Below are 21,812 nucleotides of genomic sequence, written 5' to 3'. Positions count from 1 at the left end.
GTTGTGTCTGGGGTCTATTTGTGTGTAATGTATGGCTGCAGAAACGGCATTTCGTTTGGACCTCCAGGGGTCCAAATGACAATTAAATTGACTCTTGACTCTTGACTCTCTCTTGTCTGTGTACAGTTTGTATGTTCACTTCATAACCGGGTGGGATTCATCTGGGTGCTCCAGTGTTCACACTCCAAAGATATGGTGGCTGGTAGGTTAATTGGCTGTTGAGAATTGCCCCAAGTGTGTAGGTGAGTGGTAAAATCTGGAGGGGAACTGATCCTCTTAGAATTAATGAAGCATTTGTTAAATTCTACGCTGAACTATACGTTTCCGATTGTCCTCCCACTGCAGGTGACATGCTCAGTAGTATGACATTTCCCCGAATTGACGATGAAGCCACGAGAGACTTGGGTGGTCCCATAACTGTTGCTGAGGTCCAAGCAGCCATCACATCGCTGCAAAGCGGAAAGTCACCTGGCCCTGACGGCTTCACTGTAGAATATTACAAAGCTTTCTCTGCTCTCCTCGCACCAGTCCTGAGAGATATGTACAATGAGGCGTTTTTACATCGTCGCCTACCGCCCACCTTGTCGTAGGCTACTATCTCCCTAATTCTTAAAAAGGAGAAAGATCCCCTGCTTTGTAGTAGCTATAGACCAATTTCACTCCTGAATGTGGACCTCAAAATCCTCTCTAAAGCCCTTGCGCTCCGTCTTCAACGAGTGATGCCCTCTATTATCTCGTTAGACCAAACAGGGTTCATACAAGGCCGACAGTCTTCCCACAATACTAGGCGTCTCATTAACATCATCTATTCACCGAGTAGTGAGACCCCGGAGATAGCGGTCTCCCTCGTCGCCGAAAAAGCTTTCGACAGGGTCGAGTGGAGGTACCTATATGAGGCGATGGACAGGTTTGGCCTCGGTAACAGTTTTATTCTTTGGGTCAGTCTATTATACTCGTCCCCGGTGGCCTCAGTACAAACAAACGGCACACTGTCGCCTCACTTCCCCCTTCAGAGAGGTACCAGACAGGGTTGCCCGTTATCACCACTTCTGTTTGCTGTCGCGATAGAACCCTTGGCGGTCTGGTTATGCTCAGAGAAGGGCTTTAAAGGTATTACACGGTTCGATACAACTCATAAAGTCTCATTGTATGCGGATGACCTGCTCCTGTACATCTCAAACCCAGTCAGCTCTCTCCCTGTGATTACGAATATTTTAGAACGGTTTGGCGCGTATTCTGGTTATAAACTTAACTACCAAAAGAGTGAGTTATTACCGATTAACTCATTGGCTAAGCAGCTCCCTCGCTCTTTAACCTCATTCAAATGGGCAGAGGACGGGTTTCGCTACCTCGGCGTCTTTATCACAACACCCTTATCTGATATGTTCCGCACAAACTTTCTGCCTCTGGTTGAGAAAGCTGAAAGAGATTTTGACCGCTGGTCAGTTTTATCGCTATCCCTCGTGGGCCGGATAAATCTGGTCAAGATGGTCGTCCTACCCAAATTCCTGTATCTTTTCCAGCATGTCCCTATACTTATCACTAAATCTTTTTTTGATAAATTAGAAAGGACAATATCTAAATTTTTATGGGGTAGCAAACCGGCTAGAATCTGAAAGGCGATACTGCAGTCTCCTAAGAGTGACGGCGGTTTGGCACTTCCTGACTTTAGGCGATACTATTGGGCAGCCAACTTGCAAAAACTCCTGTATTGGATAAATGATGATTGCGACCACCTACCGACCTGGGTACACATGGAAAAGGCGAGTACACATCTCCCGATGCGGTCTGTCCTATGCTCCCAACTCCACCTTCCTATAACATCTGTGGGTGCAGGCCCAATTGCGTCCCTCTCGCTCAAGATATGGAGTCAACTCAGGAAAAAGTTTGGTTTACAAGGCTCTTCCATCTTGACCCCACTGCTTAAAAACCACATCTTTAAACCTTCAAGTACAGACTACGCATTCAAAACCTGGCATAGCAACGGTATCAGTAGTATCAAAAACCTGTACAAGGATGGCATCTTTTCGTCTTTTGCGGAGCTCTTGTCCAACTATAGCCTCCCAAACTCCCACCTTTTTCGTTTTTTCCAGATTAGGGATTTTGTGAAGAAGACATTCCCCCATTTCCCAAATCGCCCCCCTGAAACCCTGACCGATACCATCTTAGCTCTAGATCCCAACCAAAAGAAATGTATAACTTGTTAGGGTCGGTTATATTGAAACCTCATACCTCATTAAAAGCTGCGTGGGAGGGTGAGCTGAATACGAAACTAACAGACCAGCAATGAGACTCTGCCTTGGACTTGACCCATTCTTCCTCCATATGTGCCCGTCATGGCCTAATCCAATGCAAAGTTCTTCACAAAGTCCACTACACAAATGCAAGATTATCTAGAATTTACTCCGCTGTTAGGGACACCTGCAACAGATGTAATCAATCTCCTGCCAACCATAGCCATATGTTTTGGTCTTGCCCTAAGCTAGCAGCCTTTTGGAGGAGTGCTTTCGACTTGATAAGCAGAGCCTACGGCCAGACTATTCCTCCAAACCCACTGTCAGCCATTTTCAGTAACCCTCCCAATACCAACCTCTCTGTTGCGATGAAACGGGTACTAGCTTTTACAACCTTGTTAGCCCGGAGACTGATCTTGCTTAACTGGAGGCTCACCTGTCCCCCGACACACACCCGCTGGATTAAGGAGGTGCTTTACAATTTAAAGCTTAAAAACTTAGGTTCTCTCTCAAAGGCTCTACCCAGACATTCCTAGATACATGGAACCCTTTCTTGGAACTTGTTAACTCTCAACTTGTCCCCGGACTCGGAAGAGGACTGAGTGCTCTCCACCATTGTTCTGCTCTACTGCAGCTGCTCTCCCCTTAACCCCCCCCCCCCCCCCTCCCCACACTTATTTATTTAATTACTTACTTATTTACTGTTATTAGTGCCCCCTTTTTTTTTAAGTACTTTTTGTTTTGTTTATCTTACCATATTTGTGTGGATGTGTATGTATGTGAGTGTTGTTTGTCCCCGTTTGGTTCCGACCTGATTCGGGTGGGTAAGGGTAAGGGCTTTGAGGGTCGCTTACATACTGTTGCACAATTATGCCTTGACTGTCACTGTCTGTATGCAAATTGCTGTGAAATTCAAATAAAAAGATTTAAATCAAAATCTGGAGGCGAACTGAATCTGGAATCAGATTAATGTATGATTAATCTAAAATATGTGCTTGATGGACAGTGCGGACTCACGAGCTGCAGAGCCCTTTTCCGTAACATGTTTCTTTGTGTAGTTCTTAGTAGATTAATATTATTAGACTCAATCATTTTAGCACAAAATTCCTTGCATCTTTTTGCTGGTGGATTGATAAGTACACTGGAGTATAACATAAAAAATTGCTAGATTTTTATTGCATTGCTTTGTTTTTCAAGAATGATGTTATCCGTAAGAGGTGGTCACTGAATGATACCGGAAAATCAACCTTGCAGCAGGAATGGAATAACTCAATCAAGCTACAGCATCCTGAAGAAATGAAATTGGGTATACAACATCACTTCTTGTCATATTTTAATAAGCACCTTTTAAATAGCAATTAATGAAGAAATTAAAAAAAAAACAATTTGAAGAAGAGTCCCGACTTGTTGCATCTGCACTGTCCATTAAGCACAAATTAGATTAATCCTACGTTAATCCAATTTTTGCAATTCACTGGACATGCTCCCTGTTCTCCAGAGATGAGGCCTGATCCGCTGAGTTACTCCAGCACTTTGTGTCCTTTCGTGTAAACCAGCATCTGCAGTTCCTTGTTTCTACTAGAAAAAGGACATTATTGCCATAGAGGGAGTGCAGAGACGGTTCACCAGACTGATTCCTGGGATGTCAGGACTGTCTTATGAAGAAAGACTGGATAGACTTTGTTTATACTCTCTAGAATTTAGGAGATTGAGAGGGGATCTTATAGAAACTTACAAAATTCTTAAGGGGTTGGACAGGCTAGATGCAGGAAGATTGTTCCCGATGTTAGGGAAGTCCAGGACAAGGGGTCACAGCTTAAGGATAAGGGGGAAATCCTTTAAAACCGAGATGAGAAGAACTTTTTTCACACAGAGAGTGGTGAATCTCTGGAACTCTCTGCCACAGAGGGTAGTTGAGGCCAGTTCATTGGCTATATTTAAGAGGGAGTTAGATGTGGCCCTTGTGGCTAAGGGGATCAGGGGGTATGGAGAGAAGGCAGGTACGGGATACTGAGTTGGATGATCAGCCATGATCATATTGAATGGTGGTGCAGGCTCAAAGGGCCGAATGGCCTACTCCTGCACCTAATTTCTATGTTTCTAATATACTGATTTGTAGAGCCTGCAAACACAAAATGTTTGAAAATGCTGAGAAAATTTTAGAAACATTTGGTTATAATGTGCATCTAATGTATAAACTAATACTTTTTTGTCAATTGTAAGGTATTTTACATAAAATGAGTATAGAGACTTTACATAGAATTATCTGATCATGCCAGAGAGGTGGGTGAATAGGAGGTGTATAGGATATTGTGACTGATGCCAGGGCAGAGGAATCAGTGCCATGTGTGTGATCCCGCTGTTTATAAATTGACAACTAAAGGAAATTGTGGGATTTGGCTAGAGATATGGAAGGAGAAATGACAGATGGAGTTTAACCAGAACAAGCTTTTGTTTAGTCTAGAGATACAGTGCGAAAACAGGCCCTTCGGCACAGTGAGCCCTTGCCAACCAGCGGTCCCCATACACTAGCACTACCCTACACAGACTAGGGCCAATTCCAATTTTCGTAAGCCAATTAAACTACAAACCTGTACATCTTTGGAGTGTGGGAGGAAACAAGAGCACCCGGAGAAAACCCACGCGGTCACAGAGAGAACGTACAAACCCCATATAGACAGCATCCGTAGTCAGGATCGAACCTGGGTCTCTGGCACTGTAAGGCAGCACCTCTACCATTGCTCCACCATACCACACCTGTCAGGACTCTTAACAGCATTGATAGTCATAGGGACTGTAACTCACTGAAAGTGGTAACGCAAATAGATAAGGTGGTAAGGAAGTTCTTCATTAGCTGAGGCATTGAGTCTGAGAGTCAGGAAGTCATGATGCAGCTTTATAAAACTTTGATAGACACAAAATGCTGGAGTAACTCAGCAGGGCAGGCAGGATCTCTGGAGAGAAGAAATGGGTGACGTTTCGGGTCTCCACTCATGTGCCCACTCAAGGCACGTGCCGTGAGTAATTACACAGGGTAGGCGCTTCGCAGTCAGTCGACTTTTAAAAATTGTAAACTGCGTATGCGCAGAAAATCGTAAAAAACACGCATTTCGCAGATTGGTCGCTCCTGTGGGCATGTGCAGCACCTTGCACGCAGTCCACGGTGTAAAGGCAGAATTTCAGCTGCCTTTATTGCCCATTGTAAGTGAAGGCTTGAAGCGTCCACGACACGTGTTGAACATAGTTCCGCGTATTACGCGTACTGCAGATGAAAGGCACGGGAGAATTATGCCTACCTAAGATTGATTATTAAAATAATAACCATTTAAAAATAAATACTGAATTTAGTAAATTAATTGGAAATCTTTACTATTTATATTTAACAATTGTCTTTTTATAATTTTAGTCAGGGTTGGCACTGCCTACCTTGCCTACCCTGACGGCACGTGCCAGGCCCACTCACGTCACCCATTGCTTTTCTCCAGAGATGCTGCCTGTCCCGCTGAGTAACTCCAGCTTTTTGTGTCTATCTTAGGATATCCTTCATCTTCAGTGCAGGTCCTGGCTGAATGACCCACATGTTGCTACTTGAGCAGATCTCTTGACATGATCTCACCTAAAATCCCTTTCCTGAGGAGGTAGTTGACGCAGGTACTATAACATTTAAAAGGCAATTGGACAGGTACATCGACAGGAAAGGTTTAGAGGGATATGGGCCAAATGTGGACTGGTGGGACGAGCATAAATGGGGCATCTTGGTTAGCATGGGGAAGTTTAAACCAGCATCTGCAATTCCTTCCTACACATTTTATAACACTTTGGTTTGGTCGCATTTGAAGTATTATGTGCAGATTTGGTCACTGCATTATAGGAAGGGTGTGGAGGCTTTGGAGAGGGTCCAGGTTAGGTTTACCAAAATATGGCCTGGTTTAGAGAGTATTAGCTGTAAGGAGAGGATGGACAAACCTCTATTGTTTTCTGTGAAGCACAAAGGTTGAGTGGAGACCTGATAAGATATAAAATAACGAGAAGCATAGATAGGATAGACAGTCTGAACCTTTTTCCTAAGGTGGACATGTCAAAGACAAGAAAGCATATTTTTATGGTCAGAGGAAAAAAGTGTATAGACGATGTGCAGGATAAGTTTTGTACGCAGAGAGTGGGTGCTTGGAATGTGTGGCCAGAGTTGTTGGTGGAAGCAGGTACAATAGTGGAGTTTGAGGCTTTAAACTGGGCACATAAATATGGAGGGACATGGATCACTTGCAGGTAGAGGAGTTTACCTTGCCACCATGTTTGGCCCAGATATTGTAGGTTGACGGACTGGTGTTGTATGTTTTGTTAACTAAGGGGACTAATGGGCCTGTCCCACTTAGGTGACTTTTTAGGCGACATGTTCGCGGGTGGTTGCCAGGGAGTCGCCTTCCTGGTCGTGAGGAGTTCCCACATTCTGGGAACTACCCGCGGGCTCATTATGGTCGCCGCAAATTTTTCAACATCTTGAAAAATTAGCGACGACCAGAATTAAGCCGCCATGGTGAGTAGCGGGAATTCTCGTGCCGTAGGTGGGTCGCCAGGAGGTCCTAGTGAGTTGCCAGGAGGTCGAAGGTTATCGTAGGTTGTAGCCGGTGCTGACCGGTGAATTTCATTGGCTCATTGGGAAAAAAAACGTAAGCAGTTTTCAGAACCAAGGATAACCGACCGGTAATGTTAAATGTCCGCCGAGCATCACAGCCGTGTATCTCTGGCTTCTTAAAAGTTGTCTCCACTCCTTCTCCCTTCTTCTCCCCCCTCTTTTAAAGGACTTACCGTACACTGATCTTAGCAGTCTTAATTATAGCACCAAACTTCCTGTTCATCGCGGTGTGTATCTGTATCACCTTGGCTTCGCACCGTAAGGCAGCGCTCCCACCGCTTGCCCTGTCCCCCGCCTGCATAACGGGTTGGTGAAGGAAGCTGTGTGTGCGTGTGTGTGTCCACTTGACAGTCGCCGGCTCTCGCCTGAAAAATCGCCTAAGTGGGACAGGCCCATAAGTAACTTTTTGGGGGGGGGGGGGAAGAATCTATATGAGGTAATGTGTCACAGGAGTTTAAACATCTTTCGGTGTGGTTCTTCTTTATCCACCTCTGCTAGATACACATGTTTTCAAGATACCTCATCTAGGGTCTATCGTGAGCAAAAGGAAGGCGTTTTTTGAATCTCACATGAAGTTATCAGTGCCGGTCACAAAGGAGAAAGTAAAGCTTGGCAAAATGCCAGCCACATTGAAAGTACACAACCCAAATACAGCTGGCTCCAGTATCATGGAAGGTGTCCAAGGCCCTGGTCATTATCTGAAGAATGGTGAAAATGCAGAAATTATAATAACTAAGGTAATACTTATTTGTGTGTTGAGACCTCTTCTACAAAATGTGCTTGTTATGTACCATACAATACAATGGTACTTTATTTGTGACATATTCTGAGGTACAGTGACATTCATTTTTGTATACAGTTCAATGCAAGTATCACATAAGCACTTAGATATATCTTAGATAAACATCTCAGATACATTACAAGTGTATATCAGTAGCACGTTAAGCCAGTATACACACTGGCCAGTTAAGGTGCTATTTTTGTGTTTCCGCTTGGAAGTACAGGGTTCTTGACCTGACCATGAAGGCCCGTTGCCGTGGTGGCGTTGCAGCGTCGGCCTGGCTAAGCATGACTGTGGTGTCCTTCACTGTGCCTCCGTCGCTACTCCACCTGCTTGCGATTTGGTTCATCCGGCATTTGCTTATATCAAAACTGTTCTTCCTGACCTCAAGTTTATTGGAATTCAAAAGGCCAGTTTAAAAGATGCAGAATCCACAAAGAGAATCCCCATGGCATATCATCCCCAGATGGTAATTGTTTGTTTCTGCAGTCTGTTATACCTAAAATTTCAAGTTCATAATGTTTACAGTGTAGAAAAGGATGTTGTCACTACATAGCAATGAGTTTTAGATGTGAAATAGCAGCCCATTGCTTAAGCGACCAAAATAGAAATTCTACAATGATGAGTTAATCTTCTTTTGGCTGTGGCACTGAGTAGATTACTAACTAAGGTTAAGTACGAAAGAGTCTTGCTCAGTGAGGCTTAGTTGTTCCACCATGTTTTCATTTTGTCACATGCAGTCCCAAAATTATAATTTATTATTTATATTACAGGAGGATCGTCTCAAGGAAATAAAGTTCTTGTTTGATTGCATTTTCTGATAACACCTTGTGTCACAATGCCAATATTGCAAATAAGATGGCTAAGAACTGACATTTGATAATTAAGGTCAGAATGAGTCCTGAAGAAAAGGAGCAGGAAAATCCAATCGGTACGTCTTTGCTATTTTGTGGAGTTGAGGAGATTGGAAAAGGCGGAAGTCAGCAGGGCTTTGTGAAGGGGAGGTCTTGCTTGACAAATTTGCTGGAATTCTTTGAAGAAGCAAATAGCAGGACAGACAAAAGAGAGTCAGTAGATGTTGCTTACTTTTTTCTATGTATACTTTTGTAGACTATTTTCTAAATGGGGTGAAAATCCAGAAATCAGAGGTGCAAAGGGACTTGCTCATGCAGGATTCCAAAAAAGTTAATTTGCAAGTTGAATGGGTAGTAAAGAAAGTAAACTCAATGCTAGCATTTATTTCAAGAGGGCTTGTATACAAAAACAGATATGTAATGTTGTGGCTCTATAAGGCGCTGGTAAGGCCGCATTTGGAATATTGTGAGCAATTTTGGGCACCATATCTAAGGAAAGATGTGCTGGCTCTGGAGAGGGTCCAGAGGAGATTTACAAGAATGATCCCAGGAATGAGTAGGTTAACCTATGATGAGTGTTTGTCAGCACTGGGCCTGTTGTCGCTGGAGTTTAGAAGAATGAGGGGGAACCTAATTGAGACAGAACAGTGAAAGGCTTGGATAGACTGTATGTGGAGAGGATGTTTCTACTAGTGGGAGAGTCTAGGACTAGAGATCATAGCCTCAGAATTAAAGGACTTTCTGCTTGGAAGAAGATGAGGAGAAATGTATTTAGTCAAAATTCTCTGCCAACTCCACTCCTCCGTCTTCCCCACCTGGTTCCATCTGCCCACAACCCTTCACTCCTCCTTGGTCTTGCAATCACTTGCTGGCCCCTCACACCATTCTCCCTCCAATGTTGAAATGGTTCTAAGGTCATTGCTGCAGTCCATAGGTTATGAATAGATTTGTTGCTGGGATCACAGCTTTTCTGAAAAAGGGTCTAAACCTGAAACATCACATATTCCTTTTCTCCTGAGATGCTGCCTGACCTGCTGTTATTCCAGTATTTGCGTCTATCTTTGATGACTTGTAATGTGAGTGTATAGGGCACACGTTTAAATTGCCAGTGGAAACAATAATTGGGTGTGCAGTGCATTGTAGGTGTTTAGTAATAACTCATGGTGATACAAACAGATGTAAATATGGCAGATTAAATTTAATACTGACAAACATTGATTGTTACAGGTACACAATTGTTACAATTTGGTTGGATGGTATAAGAAGGGGCAATATAAACTTGCAGATTTTCCAGCTGTCGAAGCTAGGAGTGGGGATACAATAGTGGCATTTTAGAGGCTTTTGGTTAGGGGGGAGAGATTAGTTTAATTGCACCATGTTTGGCATGGTCACTGTGGGCCAAAGGAGAATGAGATGTGGTCTTGTAGAGGTGTATAAGATCAAGTGAGGAATAGATAGGTTAAATGCGCAGAGCTTTTTTACCCAGAGTAGGGGAATCGGGAATCGGAGATCATTGATTTAAAGTGAGGGGGAAAGATTTAATAAGAACCCGAGGGGCAACTTTTTCACACAAAGGGTATATGGAATAAGCAGCTGGAGGACGTGGTGTAGGCTGGTACTTTCACCATGTTTAAGAAACATGTGGACAGGTACATGGATAGTATAGGTTTAGAGGGACATGGGCTCAACACAGGCAGTTGGGACTAGTGTAAATAGGGCATGTAGGTCGGCGTGGGCAAGTTGGGCAGAAGGGCCTGTTTCCATGCTGTATCACTCTATAAGGAGCTTGTTTTTGTGTTGTACTTTTCTATGTTCTATGAAGCTTTGTTGGCTGTCAAAGCTTTCAGGGGCATTTCATAGTTAGTACTGTGGAGAGCTCTATTGCCACTCAGTTGTTCCAGTTGGAATAATTGCACAAAAGGCCAGCAAGTTATGTTATCTGAAACTGACTGGTGTGACCATCATTGGGATGCAAAAGAGGTGAGGGAGTTGAACTACTGGTCTGGAGGAACGTCACAGTCGCCCTGATAGAGGATGTCCTGCAAAGCTCATTCAGTGAGGCAATATGTGTGTAACAAATGTGCAGGCATTAGGACTGTGACATTCTCCCTGATCAGCTGTGGAACACTCCCACCTCTTTTGTATCCCAGTCATGGTCATGCCAGGCAGTTTCGGATAATGTACCTTACTGGCCTGATGTACCCATGATTCCTCTAGGCCTTCCAATAAATAGTGGGTGGTAGATCTGCAGGCAGATAATAGAAAGATTACAAAGCAATAAGGTTGTTGTGGTGTGTGACTAATCTCCATATTGACTGGGACTATCTACGTGCCAGAGACTTCGATTGGGCAAAATTTGTTAGGTGCATTCTGGAGAGTTCCTTGACATAGTGTGTAGATAATCTAACCAAGGAAGGGGCCATGGTAGACATTGCATTAGGAAATGACCCTGGTAGGGACCCTGACATGCTTTTCAGGGTCCCTACCTGGTCGGAGAAGCAGCTTTTCTCTGGGCTGCACTTTCGACCCGTCCTCGCCGCCTACCAGCAGGCCTGGAGCGAGGTTTCCTGAGGGGACCGCCCAGTACCTCGGCTTCGGCTGCGGCACAGCGGTGGAGCGCTATTGCGGAGCGGGCGATGCCTTGCCTGGGTCGCCATGCTGAGACCGCCGAGAAAAACCGTGGAGCTGCGGGACTGTGGAGTGGCCAACCGCGGGCGGCGGCCCTGGCTTTAACATCGGGAGCCTGGGATCTCTCGCCGAGATCGCCAATGGTGGAGCTCCATCCGGCGCGGCCTTGTTGGCTTCGGAAGCCGCGGTCTCCGGTAAGGGAAGCGGCCGTTCCAAGGTTCCCATGCCGCTGAGAGGATTCTCCCGATTCCGGAGCACCATCACCCGGCGAGAAGGGTCTGGAACATCGGGCCTCCGTCAATAGGCCCGACTATGGGTAGATATGGGATGGGGACTGGACTTTGTGCCTTCCCTCATAATGGGAACCATTGTGGGGGGGATGTTTTTATGTTTAAATTTCTTTATTACTGTTATGTCTGTATTCTTTCTTTATGTCCTGCATTGGCAAGAAGCATTTCACTACACCTAGGTGTATGTGACCAATAAAATAACCTTTGAAATAACCTTTGAAACCTTTGAGCCTGGCCAGGTGACCAGTGATTCATTGGGAAATAATTTTCAGAATAGTGATCATGACCTCATAAGTTTACAAATATTTGTGGATAAAGACAAGATTGGATATCGGGGCAAAGTGCTAAATTGGGGAAAGGCTACTTAGAACAGTGTTAGGTGGATGCTGAGAAGAATGGACCAGAAGCAGTTTTTGTTGGCTAAGTCTATATCTGTTGTGGGAGTTGTTTGAAGGCCAGTTGGTGAGAATTCAGGAGCTCTTGGTTTTGGAAGAAATATAAGCATGGCCAGGTGAAATGTTGCAATTTTTGTCACTAGGGGCGTGACTAGCCAGACTTTGTCCTGCTCCTCCACTCATTAGCTTTCTTTCTCCACACCCTTGCAATCAGTCTGAAGAAGGGTCCTGATCCAAAACGTCACTTATCCATGTTCTCCAGGGATGCTGCCTGACCCACCTTTAGACTCTTCAGTTTGATTGATTAAAGAGATGTGTTGCACAGGTGCCCTCTCGAGCAGTTCACCACATTCTTCTTCTTCTTGCATATGGCATGCATAGCCTAAAGTTGTAGGTCAACTTGTTCTATTTGATCTTTTGTTTGTGCACGTCGGGTTGATTGCATTAGTTGAAACATGGTGGACCACGTGAAGGTTGCAATATCCCACCCTGTGAACCACATGAAACACTCTTTATCTACAATTTAAATCTGTTGTGAGCTATAATGAACACCAAGTTCTGTTTGCTACTGATCATAATATCTGGGCCATTGAAGCAGAGTACCAATATTGATATCTGTTAGTTACTTAGAGGGTATTGACTGCAAGGAGAACTTGGACTGATTTGGATTGTTTTCTTTGGAATGTCAGAAGTTGAATGAATGAATGAATAATGTATGATATGAATGAATGAATAAGTTTATTGGCCAAGTATTTACATACAAGGAATTTGCCTTGGTGCTTTGCCCGCAAGTGACAACATGAAATACAGTGACAGTTAAGAATGATACATAAAACATTAAACATTAATAATAAAACATTATTGTATTAAACACGTGAATTAAATAAAATACCAGAGCAAAAGGAGGCTACAGATTTTTGGTTATTGAGTAGAGCTACTACTCGTGGAAAAAAAAGCTGTTTTATGTCTGGCTGTGGCAGCTTTGACAGTCCGGAGTCGCCTTCCAGAGGGAAGTGATTCAAAGAGTTTGTGGCCAGGGTGAGAGGGGTCAGAGATGATCGTACCCACTTGCTTCCTGGCCCTTGCAGTGTACAGTTTGTCAATGGAGGGAAGGTTGCAGCCAATAGCCAATGAAGGGAGACTTGACAGAAGTATACGGTATAAAATTATGAGAGGCATAGATAGGGTAGACGGTCAGAATCTTTGCCCCAGCTTGGAAATAACAGATACCAGAGGATATAACTTTAAGTTGTGAAGGGCAGTTTAATGGAGGTGTGCAGGGCAAGTTTTCTTTACACAGATGGATGCCTGGATGCACTGCCAGTGGTAGTGGTGGAGACAGATATCAATGATATTATTTAAGAAGCTTTTGGATAGGCACATGGATATGCAGGAAATGGTAGATTATAGACTACCTGCAGGCAGATAAGAGTTGGTCTTGGCATCATGTGGGACATTGGCATTGTTGGCCGAAAGGCCCCTTCCACTGCACTGTTCTATGTAATTATGTAAAGCCCCATAGTTTTAATCACATTTAAGGGCAAAACATCTGTTACCTTTTATTAACACTTCATATTTTAACTAAAAGAATGTAAATAATATACTTTGTCTATCATTTATATAAATCATTGAAGTAGAATGCAGTTTGTACTTTATTTCTACTTATAGTCAGAGTGCAACAGATTTGGTCCAATTCAGAAGCACCCTGTCGTAGAGAAAAGAAGACAACTGATTGGTCTCTATCAGGCCATTTGTGAGACGGTTCGGTGCTCACCATTTGACTCGAGGCAAACAATTTCTAAAGAAGTTAAGGTAAGGTGTTCAGTTAATAACTTTTTCTCCAGAGGGATCTCCGGAAGATAAATTATTAGGTGTTTGAGTGTATGAATCTCCACAAAAAAAACAATCCACCAAGTAGTTTAGAAAACAAATTGCATTTTGGCCTTCATTGCCCAAGGGGCTGGAGTTTTAAAAATGGGTATAATTTGTTGCAATTGTACGTAGGAGTTTAGTTTTAGTTTAGTTTAGAGATACAGTGGAAACAGGCCCTTCCGCCCACCGAGTCTGCGCCGACCAGCGATAACCCGTACTCTAGTGAGGCACGTTACAGAAGCCAATTAACCTACAAACTTGCACGGCTTTAGAGTGAGGGAGGATACCGGAGCACCTGGAGAAAACGCACACAATCACAGGGAGAATGTACAAACTCCATACAGACAGCACCCGTAGTCAGGATCGACTGGGGTCTCTGGCACTGTAAGGAGGCAACTCTACCGCTGCGCCACTGTGCCATCTCCTGCGGCTCGCCTGGAATACTGGAGATAGTACAAAGGAAATTCACCAGGACATTTCCTGGGATGGCAGAATTGACTTATCAAGTGAGACTAAATAATTGCATTCCTTAAAGTTTAGAAGAATGAAAGATGACATTATTCATACTTATAAAATCCTAAGGGACCATGACAGTGTAGACGGTGGATAGACACAAAATGATGGAGTAACTCTGCAGGTCATGCACCAGCTCTGGAGAAAAGGAATAGGTGACGTTTTGAGTCAAGGCACTTCTTCAGACTCAGCCTGAAACGTTACCTATTCCTTTTCTCCCGAGGTGCTGCCGGATTGGCTGAGTTACTCCAGCATTTTGTATTTATCTTCGGTATAAACCAGCATCTGCAGTTCCTTCCTACACAGGATAGATGGAGGGATAGTTTCATTAGTGGTAGAGTCTCAAAGGAGCGGATTTAACTGCAAGATGGTGGACATTTAAAACTGAGATACGTGGACATTTCTTCTCATGTGGTGGATCATTGAAACTTTATCCCCTGCAGGTCGTGGAAGTTGCATCATTAGAAACATTGGCTTAATTCTGCTCCTAAGTCTATGATCTTCTGATCTTGTATGGCACATAAGAGAAGTTGAGGCCAGAGTAGGTCCATTATGATCATATTAAAATGGCAGGGCATGGTGGCCTACTTCTGCTATTTCCCTGTGTTCTTTTTGTATGTGATGTATGAAAAACATTATTAGTGGATAGCCATATTTGTTTTTTATTATCACGTGTACCCAGGTACAGCGAAAGGTTTGTTGTTGCATGCTATCCAGTCAGCGGAAAGGCTATCCATGATTACAATCGAGCCGTCCACAGTTTGCAGATAGCGGATAAATGGAATAACATTCAGTGCAAGATTTGGTCCAGTCAAGTCCAATTAAAGATAATTTGAGGGTCTCCAATAAGGTAGATGGTAGCTTAAGATCGCTCTCCAGTTGTTGATAGGATACTTCAGTTGTCTGATGACAGCTGGGAAGAAACTGTCCCTGAATCTGGAGATGTGCGTTTTCACACTTCTCTTCTTGCCTGATGGGAGAACGGAGAAGGGGGAGTGACCAAGGTGAGACCCATCCTTAATTATGTTGGTGGCTTTGAAGTGTAAATAGAGTCAATGGAAGGGATGGAATTTTTTAAGTTGCCACAAAAGTAGACCATTGATACCATCTTTGATAGACATAAAAAGCTGGAGTAACTCAGCGGGGCAGGCAGCATCTCTGGAAAGAAGGAATGGGTGACATTTCGGGTCGAGACCCTTCTTCTATCTGCAGTTCCTTCTCACACAATACCATCTTTGAGATTGCTGCTGACTTCATTTTTGTGCGATGGAGTGTCAAGTTTCTGTGTAAAAGTATCAAACCAATCGTGACAGATTAGTGAAAAGTCAGAGCTCTTAAATTTCCTAGATCTTACAGGTGGTGTTTAAGTGGTGTGTTCTTGCATGTGGTAATTGTGGAGTGCTATGCAGGAGTGCAGGTTAGAATAAGCTAGACCCAGGCTTACTGTGACTATCTATGCCAGGCCTAAGGTATTTAATGGTGCCTCAATTTCTTGCCACTAATTTCACATTGTTTTGTTCCTCTTCTTGATTTTAGGAAAAGACATCGCCAACCCTGCAAGAGCGACTGCGATGTTTGCTGATTGAGGACGCTGGTAACCAGGAAGAGAATGAGGTATGTGTCCAAGATTTCTGTATTGTTCAATTGCTGCACCATCACTCACTCCTAGAGGGCCAGGCTAGTTATAAATAATGCCAACCAATTAAGGAACTTTCTCCACCCTGCTCCCCCTCCCCCACTATCTTACTGAGCTGAAATGAGAAGGCAGCACAAAGTTGATGTGCAGCTTGGATCAGAAGCAACATGAACAGATTAATTAGGTATGACAAATCCTGTGTCCACTCTGGGGGGTGTCTGCAATTGTGACTCCATAGTCTTTGTATCCAGATGTGACAAATGGCAACTCTTAATTACATTAAAAAAATAATGCAGTCGAGTTCTATCAGACCGAAAAATACACCAGACTCAATATACTTCACGACTTGAGCCCTGGATCATCTCTCTGTGTGCTTGCTGATGGAGAAGTGAAGTGACAGCAGATGACATGTAATATTTGTTTTCATGCCACTTATGCAAGCCTATTCTGGTTTGGTTTGATGAGGCCCGCGAAGAGAGCTTCTTTAACAGAACGACGAGAAAGCTTTTAACAGAAAGATTGACGCTCACTTTGGTATAATTGTAAAGGAGAACAACTTTACTTAGGCTGTTGCAGGGATATCAAAGGCAAATGCTTCCTGGCGTGTTTCGCCGGTGATGGTTCCCATCCGTCTAATATTGCTGTTGATTTCTCAATTTCTCCTGATCAAGTTCTCTTGATCCTGACCCACCCCACCTATCATCTTCATCTGCATGTGTAGAAAGGAACAGCAGATGCTGGTTTATATCGAATTTAGACACAGAATGCTGGAGTAGCTCAGCAGGTCAGGCAGCATCTCTGGAGAATTGTAATAGGTGATGTTTCAGTCTTCAGACTGAAGAAATATCACCTATTCCGTTTCTCCAAAGATACTACCTGACCTGCTGAGTTACTCCAGCATTTTGTGTCTATAATCATCTGCATAATCAGTCCCATTTCTGACCATGACTGCGTTCATCCCTCTGTGCTTTCCCTTGTCTATTCTCCACTTATGAACTTCAGCCCATTGATCTTCCATAGCTTGCTCTTTACCTTACTTTCCACAATCTTCTCCCTGATCAATTATACATAAATGACTTCTCTGAGTTCTATTATTGGCGGAGTTTGAGGAGGAAAAGACTTACTGTAAATCCCATAGTGTTAAGCTGGTGTATGCAAGACCTTGGATCTGGTGTACTGTTGATAGATAAATTCGGACTGGACCATCGCTCCTGAATTGCAGATGTGAAGTCAACAACAAGGTAGAATTTGATTGAGTGGATTATCAGATGGATGTAGCAAAATTAAAATGATTAGTGATCAGGGGAGTTGTATCTGACACAAATATAGGTCTGTGTTGTTGGAGGGCAGCTATCTCAGCCCCAGGTATATTTTGGGAACAAAGTTCTACTTGTGTTCAAATGTAGGTGCCTCAGAATGGTTCCTCTGATCCCTCTCCATCAGAAGATCAGAAGGAATACTTGCTAACAATAACGGAGTTCAGTTCCATTTGTGGCTCTTCTCATAATGAAACAGGTGATGACTGTTCAGCAAGCCTTGATGTTGGGAATGGAGTGATCAGTGGCCGGCAATACTAACAGCATTAACAAGCAATGAACATCACCCACAGGAGTATTTGCCACCACCCTATGACCCTCAACAGTGCTGCACATTGGTGCAATTGCTGCCTTAAGGGCCTGTCCCACCAGCATGCGATAGCATGCGTCCCCTAGCGCGACCAAATATGGTCGCTTGAGGCATACGGCCCCGTGGGGCCGGTCCCACTTTGATCGGCGGAGGCGTATGAAGTTGTGCGGGGCTGGTCTCGACATCGCGCGGGGCTCCAAAAATCTTGCACTGTCCGAACATCCCGCGCGACAACAGCCTGTCTGCCCGCAGCCGCATTGAGGCTGTACGCAGCGCCTCGACGGGCGTATGCAGCGTCTTGACAGCGTACGCCTAGCGCGTGGAGTTGCGCGATGACATCACTGCCCGGCGTGCCATGGCACGATGACGTCACCGCCCGACTCCGTGCAAAGTCCAAATTCAGTCGGCCTTTCTCCTGCCCAGCTGATTGGTGAGTATGATGTTGGGACCCGCCCCGCACAACTCCATACGCCTCCGTGGTTGGCAGTGGGACCGGCCCCGCGAGACCGTATGCCTCAAGCCACCACATTTGGTTGTGATAGACGTATGCAAACGCATGCTGGTGGGACAGGCCCTTTACAGTGCCAGAGAGTCGGGCCTGATCCTGACCATGGGTGCTGTCTGTATGGAGTTTGTACATTCTCCCTGTGATCGTGTGGGGTTTTTTTTTCCGGGTGCTCCGGTTTCCTCCCTCATTCCAAAGACGTGCAGGTTTGTAGGTTAATTGACTTCTGTAAATTGTTCTTAGTGTGCAGGATAGAACTAGTGTATGAGTGATCACTGGTTGGCATGGACTCTGTGGGCCGAAGGGCCGATTTCCACACTGTATCTTTAAACTAAACTAAAACATTAGCATTGCCGAATAGCTCATCATAAATATCCTCATGATCATCTTTGGCCAGAAGTCTGCTTGTACTAACCATACAAATCTTTTCCACTATCTGCTTGACATTATATGAAAGAAATATGTTTGCTTGGGTGTAGCTCCAAAAAAGCAAGTCAAAGTCACCTGTTTAATTGGCACTGGAACCATCAATGCTAATTCACCCCTCCCTTCTTGTGTGTATCATCTATTATTTGTCCTGCACTACCATATCCAAAGCTGCTCTTTCCATGGCTAGGACAAGGACAGGAGGAATATGTGAGAACCACCATCTCCAAGTCCCCAACTATTATAAGTCCTTCAACACCACTTGGCCAGAATCCTGCAACACCTTTCCTATCACCCAGTATGCCACTGCTTGTACCACAAAGACATATCCAATGCCAGCGTTTATTTTGAGAGGACAAGAACATAAAAACAGGGATGGAAGGCTGCGGCTTTATAAGGCTTTGGTCAAACTGCATTTGGAGTATTGCAAGCAATTTAATCTCAATATTAATATCAGTTTTATTCGTCACTTGCACGTGAAGTGCAAGTGAAATTAATTTGTCAGCAGCGGTACAATGAAAAAAGAAAACACAAAAAACACAATAAAAATTTAACACAAACATCCACCACAGCGTTCATCATTGTGGTTGAAGGCACAAAATCTGCCCAGTCCTCCTCCATTTTTCCCCGTGGCCGGGACCTCAACCCTCCGCAGCCACCGCTGCGGGCGTCCAGATGTTCAGACAAGGTAAGTCCAGATAAAGTCCAGGTAAGTTCTCAATCGATGCTTCCCCACCGGAGACCGCGGCTTCAGGTTGGCGTGGCCGCAGGCCGGCGACGAAGATTTAAAGTCCCCGCCGCGCCGCAACCAGAAGCACCACAGACCGCAGGGCCGGCTGTCAGAGCTCCTCTCCAGGGGTTCCCGGCGAGGGACCCCGGTCCGGATGGTAAGTCCCCGCCGTGCCCGCGGTAGAAGTAGGACGCGGGCCGACGGTCGGAGCTTCTTCTCCTCCCAGGTCCCCAACGAGGGATCCCTTGCTGCGGACGCCGCGCCAGCTGGAGCTCCGCAGACCATGACTTCAGGCTGCTGCGGGCCAGCGAATGGACCACTCCCCTTCGGTGACCCCCGGCGAGGGCTCGCTGGCTCCGTGACGAGAGTCCACGCTGCTCCCGCCGCTGAAGTCCCGGGCGCTTCTCCGGGAAAGGCCGCAACGATCCTTGCTGTTAGACAACGTGGGAGGCGACATGGAAAAAGTCGCCTCTCCGTGGAGGAGGCGACCAAAGCGGTTTCCCCTTAACCCCCCCACACCACCCCCCACACAGGACACACAGAGAGACACCAAAAACATACATTAGGACACACTAAAAAAGTTGAAAAAACTAATGCGCTGCTAGGCCCCATATCTGAGGAAGGATGTGCTGGCACAGGAGAGAGTCCAGAGGAGGTTTCCGAGAATGATCTCAAGAATGATTCTGTTAACATATGATGAACGATTCACGGCACTTAGGCCTGTGCTCGCTGGAATTTAGGCGGATGAGATGGGACCTCATTGAAACTTACCAAATAGTGAATGGCCGAGATAGTGGATGTGGAGAGAATGTTTCCACTTGTGGGAGAGTCTAGGACCAGAGGCCATAGCCTCAGAATAAAAGGACGTACCTTTAGGAAAGCAATGAGGAAGATTTTCTTTAGTCCAAGGGTAGCGAATCTGTGGAATTAATTGTCACAGAAGTCTGTAGATGCCAAGTTGATGGATATTTTTAAGGCAGAGATTGATAGATTCTTGATTAGTACGTGTATTGAGGGTTACGGCAGAAAGCAGGAAATTGTGGTTGAGAGGGAAAGAAAGATCAGCCATGATTGAATGGCAGAGTAAACTTGATGTGCTGAATGGCCTAATTCAGCTTCTCTCACTTATGAACTTATGAAAGACTGCAGCAATGCAATCTTGATGCCGATTGTTGATGGGCAATGAATGCTGGCTTATGCTGCAATGTCTAGCCCTATAAAAAGAATGACAAAAAGTTAACTAATTATGGTTGAGCTAAGTTACATTTATTCTTGGGAATTTTTCTTAAACATCTATTGCATAAAGCTTACAAAATTCAAAGCTTGGGAGCACAAACTGAAAGTAATGTTTCTCTTATTTTAAAGAAATAGACGTACGATGAACTGAAACCAAATTTGGGGTTGTGTCATGATGGCCTTACCTGCATACAGCTATTTCAGAATGCAAGTCATCTAACTGGAATTTATCAATATGACCCTGGGCATCCTTTCAGTGCATTATTATCTAAGCAGGTTACAATGTACCTAATCCACATTTGATCTTTTATTTCAGCTTTTGCTATTACTTTCCTTAAATAGGAAAGTCTGAGTGACTTTTTTTTGTGGAAGTTCAAAAGCTTTGCTAATAATCCACTGTGGAAGATTGATCTTTTGCAGATATTTTCAAAGCTGTGTTTCAGAGTACTGTTGCTTACACTACTGACATTCGCTGTGACTGAGACAGCTGTTATAGACAATAGACAATAGGTGCAGGAGTAGGCAATTCGGCCCTTCAATCCAGCACCGCCATTTAATATGATCATGGGTGATCATCCCCAATCAGTACCCCGTTCCTGCCTTCTCCCCATATCCCCTGACTCCGCTATATTTAAGAGCCCTATCTAGTTCTCTCTTGAAAGTATCCAGAGAACTGGCCTTCACCGCCCTCTGAGGCAGAGAATTCTCACAACTATGTGTGAAAAAGTGTTTCCTCATCTCCGTTCTAAATGGCTTACCCCTTATTGTTAAACTGTGGCCCCTGGTTCTGGACTCCCCCAACATCGGGAATATGTTTCCTGCCTTTAGCATGTCCAAACCCTTAATAATCTTTTATGTTTGAATAAGATCCCTTCTCATCCTTCTAAATTTCAGAGAATACAAGCTCTCAGCATATGACAGTCCCGCCATCCCAGGAATTAACCGTGTAAACCTACGCTGTACTCCCTCAATAGCAAGAATGTCCTTCCTCGAATTTGGACACCAAAACTGCACACAATACTCCACATGTGATCTCATTAGGGCCCTGTACAACTGCAGAAGGACCTCTTTGTTCTTAAACCCGACGACTCTTGTTATGAAGGCCAACATGCCATTCGCTTTCTTCACTGCCTGCTGCACCTGCATGCTTACTTTCATTGACTGATAAACAAGGACCCCAGATCCCGTTGTACTTCCCCTTTTCCCAGCTTGACACCATTTAGATAATAATCTGTATTCCTGTTATGCTACCAAAGTGGATAACCTCACATTTATCCACATTAAACTGCATCTGTCATGCATCTGCCCACTCGCCCAAGTCATTCTGCATTCTCATAACATCATATTTCACATTGCTACCCAGCTTTGTGTCATCTGGAAAATTGCTAATGTTACTTTGACTCACTTTGAATCTAAATCATTGATGTATATTGTAAATAGCTGCGGTCCC

The 21,812-nt window shown here is 44.5% G+C and overlaps 1 protein-coding gene across 3 annotated transcripts in view; it reads left to right on the top strand.

Moving 5' to 3' along the window:
- LOC129700311 (uncharacterized) overlaps window positions 1–21,812 on the top strand; it is a 78,317-nt gene that overhangs the window by 7,024 nt on the left and 49,481 nt on the right. For 2 of the 3 annotated variants that reach the window (XM_055640685.1, XM_055640684.1), the window contains exons 4-7: window positions 3,432–3,540; window positions 7,369–7,607; window positions 13,487–13,630; window positions 15,740–15,817. In XM_055640685.1, coding sequence (XP_055496660.1) covers window positions 3,432–3,540; window positions 7,369–7,607; window positions 13,487–13,630; window positions 15,740–15,817 — 570 coding nt within the window. Of the gene's footprint in view, window positions 1–3,431; window positions 3,541–5,719; window positions 5,886–7,368; window positions 7,608–13,486; window positions 13,631–15,739; window positions 15,818–21,812 lie in introns of those variants that run through there. The other variant, XM_055640687.1, reaches the window with a different exon arrangement.

The sequence above is a fragment of the Leucoraja erinacea genome, chromosome 9, assembly GCF_028641065.1.
Source record: "Leucoraja erinacea ecotype New England chromosome 9, Leri_hhj_1, whole genome shotgun sequence".
Classification (NCBI taxonomy): Eukaryota; Metazoa; Chordata; class Chondrichthyes; order Rajiformes; family Rajidae; genus Leucoraja; species Leucoraja erinaceus.
The sequence above is the reverse complement of the archived record's forward strand: the minus strand, read 5'-3'. Positions and strand labels throughout refer to the sequence as shown.